This window comes from Balaenoptera borealis (assembly GCF_965194805.1).
Source record: "Balaenoptera borealis genome assembly, chromosome: 3".
NCBI classification, from domain to species: domain Eukaryota; kingdom Metazoa; phylum Chordata; class Mammalia; order Artiodactyla; family Balaenopteridae; genus Balaenoptera; species Balaenoptera borealis.
In genome coordinates this window covers 7,670,850-7,683,988 of record NC_138866.1, presented here as the reverse complement: position 1 = coordinate 7,683,988, position 13,139 = coordinate 7,670,850, and the positions used below count along the sequence as shown (strand labels likewise).

Sequence of the window (13,139 nt, the reverse complement as noted above, 5' to 3'; positions counted from 1 at the left end):
TTGCTTTAACTGTCTGACTTCTCAGATCCATTGATTTCTCTCTCTCTTTGCTGATACTGCCTTAGTGCAGGTCATTTTCATGTCTTGTCTGGATTCTCACTATGGCTGTGAATCTTCTCTGCTCAGCTTTGCCCCCTTGCATCCTATTATTCACGCTGTGGCTTGAGTGATCTAGTCTATTTAAACTTCTTTAATGGCTCCCCAGTGCCCTTAGGATAAAGTATCAAACTTTGAGAATGGCATACCAGACCCTTCACGTAGTTTGGTCCCTATGTAACTTTTCTCTTCATCCCTTTTATTTCCTCAAAATCTGTTCTTTGACTATCATGCTGCCCTTTGCCTCTTGATCTTTGTGTGTGATTCTTCTTTTGCTTCATTTTTCCAAAGCTGAGCTTAGGGCAGGTGCTATCTGTGTATAATGCCCCTCTGTTAACCCTTTCATAGTACTTTCCATGCTGCCCTGAAATTACTTTTCTTTCTTCCAGAATAAACATGTCCTCCTTGGCAGTGAGACAGTTCTTCTTATTGTTTTCCTAGTGCCTGGCGTATTTTGCAGTATGTGTTGTTTGAATGAATTATTGAACTTCCCTTTTCCCCCTTTCCTCATTCGAATTTTGCAGTATTATTGGGATGCTATCCTTATTTTAATATTTTGTGCACTAAATGCTGATTTTAAAAAATTTAACCTTACTTTATTATTAATTCAGTATCTAAGTGATGTGTTCCTTGGGGCTGTTTCTTAAGGAGCTCAGACTTATTCATTTGCCCATTTAGCCATTTTTATGACTTGGTGTTCCTTCTGTAGTCTAAAGTATTTTAGCTTCAGCCTTTTCACAGTACTGCTGCTTCCCAGCTGATTGGTGGTTTCTTGGTTTCCTTTGCCTGTCCCTCTTCATCTCTTCAGCTTCTAATGTGAGAATGCCTTAGGGCTCAGTCCTAGGATTTCTTCTTTTCTCTGTCTGCACTCATTCCCTAGGGGCTCTTCCATTTTCATGGCTTTAAATGAATAGCATTTCTATCTTGATGACTCTCATATTTCTTTCTCCAACTTGGACCACTTTTCTGAACTCAAGACTTGTATGTCAGCTGCCTATTTAACACCTGAACTTGGATGTTTAATAAGCATCTCAAACTTAAGACACCCCAAAGCACCAGCTCCTCCTGCAATTTTCTCTGTCTTAGTGAGTAGCAACTTTTTCTTTCCAGTTGCTCAGGCCAAAAACTTGGAGTCTTCCTTATCTCTTTTTTCCCCTCTTATCCTCTATAACTAATTCATGAGCAAATCTTGTTGGCTCTTCTTTAAAAATACATCCACAATCTGACCACTTATCACTGCCTTGTCTGCTACCACTCTGGTTCAAGCCACCACCATTTCTCACCCCGAGTATTGTAGTAGCCTAACTGATCTCCCAGCTTCTGCCCTTGCCCTCCACCCTCCATTCTCCACAAAGCCGCCCGGAGAATTCTTTAGAAAATCAAAGTCTGAGCTTACCATTCCTCTCTCAAAACCTTCCAGTCATCTCATGCATAGCAACAGCTTTAGGTCACCTATCAAGTTCATTGTATTTGTTCTCTGCTGCTTTTCTGATCTGACCCCTGTTACTTTCCACCTCACTTACTCTTCTCCAGCTACATCAGGGCCTTTGTGCTGGTCTGCCTGGGGTGTTCTCCCAGGTATTTACGTGGCTTATTCCCTCACAGTCTTCAGACCACTGCTTCAATGACACCGTCAGTGAGGTTTCTCTTACTAACTTGCAACACTCTCTACCTTCCTTTCCTGCTTAATTTTTCCTCTCTAGCACTTACTCCCATCAAACATACTTTATATTTTAATTGTTGTCTGTGTCCTACCACTGAAATGTTAGTTTCATAAGAGTAGAGATTGTTTTTTCCTGTTCACTGCTAAATCCATTTCCTAGAAACTGGCATGTAGTAGGTATCTGGTAAAAAATATGTGTTTAATGAATATGGGAACCTTATATTCCTAACTCAGCATTTCAGGGCAACTGTGCATCTTTATTTGCATGAAGTAAAATGATACCACATTAAAATTATTCTGGATGGCAGTTCAAAGTTCTCGTGCCAGTATCCTGAACTGTTGATCTTGATGAATTCTTTTCTCCCAAACGAATGTTTTTTAGAGCTTTAGCTCCCTCTTTTCTTTCCTTCCTAATGCTCCTTCTTAAAAGGATTCCCTAGTTTGTTAAATTTAAGAATTGTATCAGTTATCATCCTTTTGGGAATTCACAGCATACATCAGCATATCAAAGGCCATGAGTACTTTTGAATTAAAGAAATCTTTAACTCAGTTTTTCATACTTAATTGATGATCATGTTGAAGATAGCAATTGTAAGATGCCGTCCAATTTCAGACATGTTAAATCGTGAAAAAAAGTTTTAAAATTGATGAAATATACAGTAATGATATCCTGAGACACATATTTGGGAACTGAAATTTATTCTATTAAGAGGTTATAGATACACAGATCTAAATATTAATAAAGGGTTAGTAACAGGCTATTTATAATAATGCTACTTCGTGTTCTGATATTACATATGTCACTTTTTCAAACAGCTGATACGAAGTCTTCAAAATCGGTGGGCAGCGATGCACCCTGTGTTGTAAAAGTGGTAAGGAAATATTTCAGCTGATTGTTTTCTTTTCTGTTGATTTCGTTGTAGTATTTATTTTGTAAAACATTCTTTTTGATAACTAGAATTAATTAAACCATAAGGTACTACATTTTTAGTAATGTTTCATAAATATTAAATGAGACACAAAAGTAGCTTTATAGTTTTAAATAATTTGAGTTCAAAAATTCTCTCCCCTCTCGAGTTAGAGTGGCACTAGTATCTGTGGAAAAAATGAATGAAAGCCTGGAGGTTTGCAGATGTGGAATAAAAATATTCAGCTCATTCTTTTTATTTCAGCTATATTTACAACAGATGAGATGCTTTTTATATTTATATCCTGCAAGACTGTACTACTTTAATGAAATTTTATTGTATTTCATCTTGCATTTGCTTCTGAACTTACCTTTGGTCAGTTTTTTCTTTTTATTTCCAATTATCTTTCCTCCCCTTTCATTTTAGTAAATGAAATTATTTATTTGTGGTCACTTTGAAACTTCTTTTTGCTATACTGACGTTGAAATTAGTTTGTAACGAGTGAAGGTAGACAGTATCCTGTCTAACGTAGGCATACTCTGAATAGCCAGGTCAATTTATATATTGGTGCACTAAACGGCATTTTAACTACTATTTTTTTGTTAGTATGCAAGGTAGTATGCATCTTTTTGCTTGCCAACATTTGTAAGTCCCCTCTTTCAAAGTTCTTTAATACATGTGACGAATATGTTTTTGTTAAATAGAAGAGGTAACAGGGTCTGTTATTTGGGCAAATTACCACATAAGTCCCCTCACCCTGCTTTATTTTCCTAAAGGCTACAGATTTTCGAATTAGAATCACCCCAAGGTCTTTTGGTTTGATTTGTTATATTTTACTCTCTTTTTAAAAAAGAATATATTTGATCTCTTATGAGTTAATAACTCTTTTGGGCCTGAATTGTTTTAGTGATTGTTTTCACCAACTTTTTATTCAGGCATAGTTTTTACAAGGAAATAAATAAACACAATTTGAATACTTTTGACAAATGCATATACCTATGTACCCCAACCCCTATTAAAATATAGAGCATTTCCATCATCCCCAAAATATTACTTTTGTCTTTTTCTGGTCAAACCCCTAATTTCCCACACCCTTGGAGGAAACCGTTTGTCTGAGGTTTTTTATGGTTTTTTTGTGTTTTTTTTGCTGTGGATTAGTTACTCCTGTTCTAGAATGTCATATAAATGGTATTTATACAGTACATTACTGTTTTGTCTCTGATTACTACATGCAACATAGTGTTTTGAAGGCTCATTTATATTGTTGGCGCTTCAGTTGCTTGGTCTGTCCTACTGCTCAGGAATACTATATCATATCCATACTAGGGTTTGTTTTCCGTCTCCTGTTGATAGACATGTGGATTGTTTCCAGTTTTTGGCTGTTATGAATAGAGCTTCTATAAACATTCTTGTACAAGTATTTTTGTTTTTCTTGGATCAATACCTTATAAATTTATAAGAAGTACCAGACAGATTTCCAAAGTGGTTTTTACCATTTTACATAGCCACCAGTAACGTATGAGAGTTCTGGCTACTCCGTGTCCCCCTTCAGCACTTGGAGCTGTCGGGTGTGTTTGTTTTAGCCATGATATCAGGAGTACAGTAGTGTCTCATAGTTTTAGTGTATATTTACTTAATGACTGATTTTGAGCACTTTTTCATCGTGCTTATTGGCCATTCGTATATTTTCCTTTGTGGAGTACCTCTTCAGTCTTTTGTGGTCAACCCCCCCCCCCCTTTTTTTTTAATAACTAGGTTGTTTTGCTTTTTATAATTTGGTAGTAAGAGAGTTGTTCTGGATACAAGTTCTTTCTTAGATATATATGTTGTAAATCTTTTCTCCCAGTTTGTAGTTTGCCTGTTTACTTTCTGAATACTTTTTCTGCATCTACTGAGGTGGATCATAGGATGTCCTTCCTTTATTCTGTTAATGTGGCAGTTATATTGATTGATATCTGAGCGGTGAACTAACTTTGTATTCTTAACATACACTCCACTTAGTTATGATGTATTATGCTTTTTACATAATGCTGGAATTGATTTGCTAATATTTTGTTAAGGATTTTTATGTTTTGTTCATGAGGGATATTTGTCTTTAGTTTTTTTCTAATATTCTGAAGATTAAAACATTTCTTATCTCATTGTTTGGTGTTGGTGTCAGGGTTGTTGGTGCACTGGGTTTGGTCTCCCCTTCTGGCCACACAGCATCCTAAGTGTCCTGTCATGGGGCTCACTTTGCTTGTTTCCTGTCTTTAGAAGTCACAGTCCTATACTGCCTATTTTGTCTAATGTATGAGAATAGTAATTTCCTATATTTTGTCCAATTTTTGTATTTGTTTACAGTAGGAGGGCTAATTGGATGCCGGCTATTCCACATGCCTGTAGGTAGAAGTAATGCTGGTAACTTTAGTAGGGGGGTTTATTGGTTTTTTTCCCCTGCTATTTCACTTTTCTTCATGCCTTTTCATGAAGTAGTGACTAACATTCCTTTTGAAATACTTAGTTTGCTGCTATATCAGAGGAACAAAAGTTCTTACTATTAAATTGGGTCATTTGCATGGAATATTATCTGCATTTGTCTTTGATATGACAGATTAAAATATTAAAATCTATGGGTAAGATTAGTTTCTTTTTTAGGATCTTTAAATAGTGTCCATTGTGAGGAGAAAGCTAGTCCCCTTATGACTTCTCACCCTCATGAGGTTCAGAAAACGCAGTTCCCTCTGACCACGCGGCAGCTGCTTCCCCTGCACAGTCGTTTCTGTGTCGCGGAAGGAAAGTGTGCCCAAGCCGTGTCTCATAGGTGGGGCTGCTGTGTCACCATGTCTTTTTTCTTCTGTATAACCTGAGCTTCTTTAAATTGTGTTCTATTTTAGAATGACAATATTCTTCTTCATTATGAGTAATCCTAAGTGTTTTATTTGTTATTCAATATATGTAGCTTTACTTCTACAATCTTTTTCACTTACAGAGTTATGAAAGAGAATGGGTAGAAACAAGTATTTCCTAACCGCTTAAGGTAGCAAATTACTTTACATTTCTAAGTTTAAAGCCATTTGTTACCAACCCTAGTTCAGTACTCTGTGTCTCCTGTCTCCTAATTTAGTTCTGTTTCCATTAGCCTATATTACTCCTTCTCTTTGTAATTAGGACAATGATAAATATTCAGTTGATTTCTCTTTTGCATTTAATATTTCAGTAACATTTTCAAAGTTGTGGTTTCTCTGTGATCCTGGAAGAATGCCATAAACAAAACAATGTTGACTTTTTCTTTCCTCTCTAAGGGACCGTTTAGTGACTGCTGTTTGCTTGTTTCTTCCCTAATACCTGTCTTTTCTGAACTCCTTTAAACCTCTGTAGCACTCATTCTATTTCCATTTATTTTACAATTTCACTTGCTAATATCCTTTCAGGCCACTACTTGTTTTAGGTTATGTGTTTATTTTATCTCCCTAACTGGATTTTAAGTTTTTGATGATAAGGACCTTGTTTTAAATTTTGTTTTCTTTATGCCACCCTTAAATGCCTTGAAAACTTTTTAGGCATAATTGCTTACCGCCTTGAAACTTACTGATGCCACCTGCTTCTGCCTCTTGTCTATGCCTTTTAGTGCAGGCCTGTATGCATGATTTACCTTCACTTCTGATAGGTGTTGCCATAGCTCTGTCCATTACTATTCTGCAGTTCTTATATTCTCAGAGCTTTGTAGTATTAAAAGTCAAAATGGTTCACCAAATATATAAAATGATTATGACTTCTTTCCAGTATTAAAATCAGAACTATTTACAAACACTTGCCATTTTAACCTCAGAAGCTATTAAATATCATGTTTTCAAAGAACATATACTACTCTTTGGGGAAATTTCATAATTAATTACCAAAAGAAGCAAGATACAAAATTATTTATGGTATAGAGGTAATTTTATAAAATAGCTATATATGGAGAAAATATATCAAAATATTTTCAGATTTTCTAAAGTGAGCACATATTTTATCTTTAGAGAAAGAAAAAAACTCAGCAAATGTTATTTAAGAAATAATCAAAGGCAAATTGATTTTTAATGTGAAATTAGACTTAATAGTGTAATAGCACATCAAATCAAACAGTGGTTCTCAGCTCTGGTTCTACAGGATAATTAGAATCTCTGGGTACAGGGCCTGGTTATTGGTATTTTTAGTAAAGTCTCCTCAAGGGATTCTTTTGAGCATCAAGGTTGAGACCCACTGGTAGAGTCTGTCGCACAGAGCACCTTAATTATTTCCAGTGGACTCCTGTGCGCACGCTCCTGTTTACCTTTGTGTGGGGATCCTTTTACTCAGTAGTGGCACCAGGTACCCTGTGCTTCTGGTAGGGCTTCCATGTTAATGTGGAAGACTTGTTAGAACATTTGGTTGCTTCTAATACGGATCTCTGCTCTGTGAAAGAGCTGCAAATATTAACCCACACATTTCTTACATTTGGTCTTGAAATGAAGTTAAGACTAACATATTTAAGATAGGTGTTTCGGTACATACTAAGTACATTTTCTCTCCTCCCAAATGACTGTGTCTGGTTTTGTTTAGGGCCTTAATCCTTACTGATTTATGGGAGCAGCCTTGGAGTCGTGGTGCTGGGTCACAAGAGATGGCAAACTTGTATTCTCTGCCTCTGGATAACTGGGAGACACTATCTGTATTTTAGTTCAGGAAAGTAAATGTGCAGAGAGAAATGGTAAATTGATCATTAAAATACTGGATAATGCAAGGAGAAAAATTTCCTTTTGTGATTTCTGGTTAATGGATCGTATAATGAATTAGTTCTCTCAGTCCCCCTCTGCGGTCACGCCAGTGAGCTAGTAGCAGAACTGGAGGTGGAGGCCAGGCTTCTGGATCTTATGTTCTAACAGTTCTGTATATCATAGTCCTTTCCCAGCATGTACTGATAGAAATCTGCGTTCCGAAGTTCTCTGGAAAAAAGTTTGCAGACTGATGTTTAATTTCCCTCGTTGATGTTATGAGAAGTGACCTGAATTTTCAGTTCATATCTCATAATTCTTTGGTAGGAAGGAGAAACTTTATACAGCTTCATTTTTAAATGGCAGCCAGTTGCTTTTAGATGGTGCCATTGAAATATATCACATTTTAATCTTTTTTCTGTTGTCATCTTCATTTTGACACTTAGAAGTCTTAAAGAAACGTTTAGTGATATTCTAGTTAAAATGTCAGTCCCAATTTCTTTTCTAAATCTTGGCTATTACAGAGTTGGCAAAGTATTTTAGATTTGAAATATGTTAATAAAATTTTAGTTATGAGTTAAGGTATTTTCTTTAACAGAAATAGCTAGCTTTGGCTCGAGTGCAATGCCAAGGAAGTAGCTCCTTTATTTTGTTATAATGGAATCTTATTGGATTAGAGAAAGTATGAAATGAGCTCAAAGAGCCTTCATTGTAGTGGGGCTTTCAATATAATAGCCTGATTTATATAGGTTGATTCTCATTACTATATGTTTAATAAATTATTGCCAGAAGGAAAGCTTGAGAATTAAAGTTGATATGACATAGATTGAAACTGAATAAATCAGACTTTTATACTGATGGTAATAAGCCAGGATTAGTCTTAGGAAAACCCCTTTCAAACCTGAATTGTGTTAATGAGCTACTCTAAAAGTTAGCCTTTGGAGAGTAACTTTACCAAAATTCCTTTCCTGAATTTCTATTTCTTTTTTCATTCTTACACTGAGTTTGTTACTCCTGCTGAAGGCCTGTTCTCAGCCATGGGCTCTAAACATTCACAAGTGTCTGTCTAGCTCCCACTGCTGCAAGGAAAGGAACCACAGGTTATGGTGAAACTCAAGGTAATGAGTCCACAAATTAGAGATTTGGCATACCTTAGTACATTGGTTAGTTTTTTACTTCTTAAGGGGTAATGACATGCCAAATCCTTGTATACCATTCTCTTCCAAGGCTGGGCTGTAAAGTATACTTACTTGTAACAATCAAGGCTGACTTATTTTCAGGTTCTGATCCCAGTGTTACATATGTTGCTCTCTTGCTGTCCAATATTCTTAACTGGCTGCGGCCTGACTCTTTGCATATTGCCTAATCAATCTTCCTATAAGTACTTTAACTAGGGATTCCTATTTTTCTGAACTATAAGAAATCTGAGATATTGGAACTGTGCATTTAGAGTAGTTCTGTTTAAACCTTAAGGAGCAAAATTAACTTCTATGAGAGTGAGAGTATCTTGAATAAAAAAAGGTGAACATATTTTATGTATTTGCAAAAGGCATCTCCAGTAGCAGAAACCTACATATTTTCACAAATTTTCTCTCAGTTAAGGTAGTAGACCTCTTTTATCACTTCTAATGCTCCACTGACCCTGGAACTCCAGTTACACAGATATTCTGTCCAAAATAACTTTCTTCCCGTACTTCCTAAAAGGAAAGCAGCCCCAAAATTAGTTTAGAAATGTTAGCTTCCTTACTTGAAGTTTTTGCTACTTTTCAAAATTTTTCTCAGATTCTCAATAAACAAGATAATATCAACATAAAATATCAAACAAATATTAATCAATTTTAGACAAAGTTTACTGTATAAAAAGTCCACAAAATTAGAAGATCTTTCTCGCCACTCCAGATTTATTTCACAAGGCGGAACTCCCGGCAGGCTGATGTTTCTCATTTGTCACATAGCTTTTTGTGAATATAAGACTCTTTGCAAATAATTTTAACTGTTAATATCCTTTAAGGATATGAAACAAGTGTAGTTTAGTAAAGTTGATGGAAAACAGTTCTTATCGAGCCTTATTTTCCTCTTGACTTTAAATTATCATGTGGGAAGTAAATGGTAGGGCTCCTTAGTTTGAAAATCATGAGAATCAGTGTCAGGAAAGGATACAGTTACATGGACAGTGCTCGTTTGCTCTGGGAGTTCCAGAACACTCTTCTTTGTGATAAGGTTGGTTTTCTGCCAGTTTTGATAATAGATAAAATTGTAACGAGAAACAGGAAAGGAATGGTATTTTGCCACTAATTGAATAAATCAGGTATTGAAATTTTATTATTCATTAAATCTCAGAAATATCTTGTAGCCCTTTGGTGAAACAGTTAACATGGTTGCTGATCTTTACTTAAGAGAAAGCTTAATAATGATGAAGATAAGGTTAACAATTTTTCTTAAACTTCTGCAAAGACTGAGCTGTATATCTGATTTTGTATAGTTTATCACATGTAGAAATGGAACTTGAGAGAAATACAAGACTTACGGACTCTTCTGAGACTATCTGAAACATTTTTGAAGAGTTTTACTTAATCTTAAACATATCTTATAAACTGAAGTATCAAAATCGTATTGTTTGGAAAGAAAATTGATTTATTAATCTGTTTTGAAGGTTCATTGAAAATTACTCAGTAATTTTAACTACTGTGCTTGTGCTAATGAACTCTTCTGTTTTAAGGAACCCAGTGACAATGGACCTCTTTTTACTGAATTAAAGTTCTACCAGCGAGCTGCCAAACCAGAGCAAAGTAAGAAATACAGTACACATATGTTTGCGCTTTTAAAATGACCACTGGTTTTGTTTTGTTTTGTTTTGTTTAAGCCAAGACTAGAACATTGGATCTTATATTATGATGTTTTGTTATTTTTTACTTCATAGATAAATTCTATTTAAATGAGATTTGTATGAAAGAATTTTGATCCCTTAATTTGATCCCTTAACAGGTTTGTTATGATAAGATTTCACTTATATTGATAATATAGAGTTAATAAATAATATATGATTTAGGAAATATTGTTAAAAGTTGAGAATTAACCCTAATCCGTGAGTATGGCTCAAGGATCTCCAAGTCTTTTTTTGAGTGTTTTTCTAAATTCTGGAGACCATAACTGGCAGAGATTCCATCACATATGAACTAGAAGACTATCAAGGGAGAGAGCAGGACCTCTTCTAGCTACCCTTGTCCTCCTGTCCTCCAATCCCCTTCTCACCTTTCGTCCCCTCTAAAAATCCGCGGAATCTCCTTGTAGGATGGTATCAGGCTTGGGAATCTCTCGAGGGGCTTCTGTCTCTCCTGGAGCTTGATTTCCTGGTTGAGAACTTTTAGAATGAGGTAAAAAAACTTTTAGATAGGTGTAAAAAGTAAGTCTTTCTGTGGAAACAAGTAAACATTTACATAATTGGAGATATTAATTGTAATTGCGTGTGGTTTGACTTTTTAAAAAATGTTTTTTGCAGATTTTTCATTTTAAAGACAATGTTTAGGACAGGATAACACAATTTTGTGGGTTAATAAAAATGATTTGATTGTAAAATACTGTTCATTTGTTGGGTACAATGTATTGTTCACTTTCTTTTTTTATGAATAAAGGTGAAATCTTATTGCATGTATATGTTAGGCATTCTGTTATTGATTTTTCTGAGAAAAATTGCTGATAAAAAAATTGAAATCACCAGCATGTGTTTTAATTTGTAGTTCAGAAATGGATTCGTACCCATCAACTGAAGTACCTGGGTGTCCCTAAGTACTGGGGGTCTGGTCTACATGACAAAAATGGAAAAAGGTAAAAATATGCATGTTTTATTTTTCTCCTCCCTTTTTGAGCATTCGCAGTTCAGTTTGTTTAGTCAACAATTATGTACTGAGCACCTACCTACAGTACTGCTTGGCCTTCACCTGGGCTGTGTGGAATGTATTCAACAGAGATGAACAAGGTGTTCTGTCTCGTCTGGGGGACTTGTACCGAGTGGAAGCAGCTGCCTGGAACCCAGCTGACAAGTAGGAACAAAGCCAACTTGCCTGCATTATTTTTTTCCCTTAAAAATGAATAAGCAAACACACAGAAAATTCCATGTTATTTATGTAAAAGGGAGCCCACAGGCTTCAATTTGGCATTTCCTGTTAGATACATAATCTGCCCACCTTTGTGAGGTTTCAGTCTAGCTGAAGAGAAAAAACAAGGCTGTATGAAACAACCAGACGCCAGTTAAGTGCCAAATTGTGTGGTGCTGACTCTTATATGTCTTACGAGTTCAGAACGGAGAGAATATTGCTGGCAGAGTGGAGTTGGAGAAAACCTCCAATGCTTTTGATGCATAATTGACACTTTAAAAATATTTAAATGAATGAATGGAGCATCATTCAGCAATGCTGGTAGCTGAGATTTGAAGAGTAGATTTAGTTGGAACTGGGGTATATTGGTTAGGATGCTTTCAGCTGCAGGTAAAGATAAAACTGACTCAGCTCTCTTAAGTAATTGTCAAGTGCCCAGCTTCCTTTGTCTTGCCCTTTTGCCCTCTTGGCTTTGTTCTCTATTAATTCCCCATTGTATGGTCTCCAGGTGGCTGCCCATTTCTAGGCTTCGCCTGCAGACACAGTGCCCAGCAGCAGAAAATGGGATTGCTTCTTGCGAGTTTCACTTTCCTGGCAGGGAAACCTTTCCCAGGGGTCTCGTGGCAGACTTCCCCCATGTTTTCTTGGTCAGAGTTTTATCGCTGCTCATTCTTAAACCAGCCACTGGCAAGGGCAGAGTGATCACAGTGATGAGGTGGGGGGAAGCCTGAACCAGAGTGGTGCGCTGTCGGAGAAGAGGGAGAGCAGAGGAGCTGCTGGGGGGGCCGCCAGCGTTGTTCACCAGGAAGTTCTTATCCTGGAACCCAGGCACCTGAGGGAGCGTGGGAACTCCCTGGAATGACGAGAGAACATTTTGTTATATGTGGTTTTGCTGGGACAAGTTTCTTTATTTTTCAGAAATTTTCTGGAGAAATAGTATAGAGCAAGGATTAAGTTAAGAGTTAAGGATTCTAGAGGCAGACACTTGGTTTCAAATCTGTGTTTTGCCCCTTAAAATGTGTGTGACTGGGTAAGTTACTTCTTTTTGCCTCAATTTCCTCATCTGTGAAATAGAGTAACACCTATCCACATAATAAGGGGTATTAAATGTAAAGCTCTTAGAATATGTGTGTTAGCTTTTACTCTCAAAGGGGTCTTTAATCCCTTAAATATTAAGAACTGCTGGTTTAAAAAATCACTGTAGAGAAGGAATAGCATCTCAAGTGGGGAGTAACATGAACACAGGGTCAGAATAGGCTTCTGGCCTGCTGGCTGGCCTCTTGGCCATCTTTCTTTTTTTTTTAATGAATTTTTTTTCCAGACATGACATTATTTTATGCGTAATTGGCCATCTTTCTTTAACAAAGAAAGGGAGGACTTGCACACACATGAGAAAGAGAAGGAAATAACTTGGAGAAAGAGGCTGAGGCAGGTAATGAAGATGGGGAGGAAAGGCCTGTTTGGGGCCTGTGTGCAGTAGGTAGTTGGAAGCTACTGCACGTGTTTGAACAGAGGGACAGACACCCTCGAGGTACAGCTGATTCACCATTGACTTGTGGTGACCTTACAACTCGGCCTGTGTCTTCTGTAACACAGAGTGCCTAGAAGTATTTCCTAAACGGGAACGTTGATCACCTATAAGATATTGATTTAATTCTTAGGT

The 13,139-nt window shown here is 36.6% G+C and overlaps 1 protein-coding gene across 4 annotated transcripts in view; it reads left to right on the top strand.

Moving 5' to 3' along the window:
* Window positions 1–13,139, top strand: part of VRK1 (VRK serine/threonine kinase 1) — a 75,382-nt gene that overhangs the window by 34,446 nt on the left and 27,797 nt on the right. For all 4 annotated transcript variants that reach the window (XM_082384578.1, XM_082384577.1, XM_082384579.1 and 1 more), the window contains 3 exons: window positions 2,576–2,631; window positions 10,102–10,171; window positions 11,120–11,207. In XM_082384578.1, coding sequence (XP_082240704.1) covers window positions 2,576–2,631; window positions 10,102–10,171; window positions 11,120–11,207 — 214 coding nt within the window. The remainder of the gene's footprint in view (window positions 1–2,575; window positions 2,632–10,101; window positions 10,172–11,119; window positions 11,208–13,139) is intronic.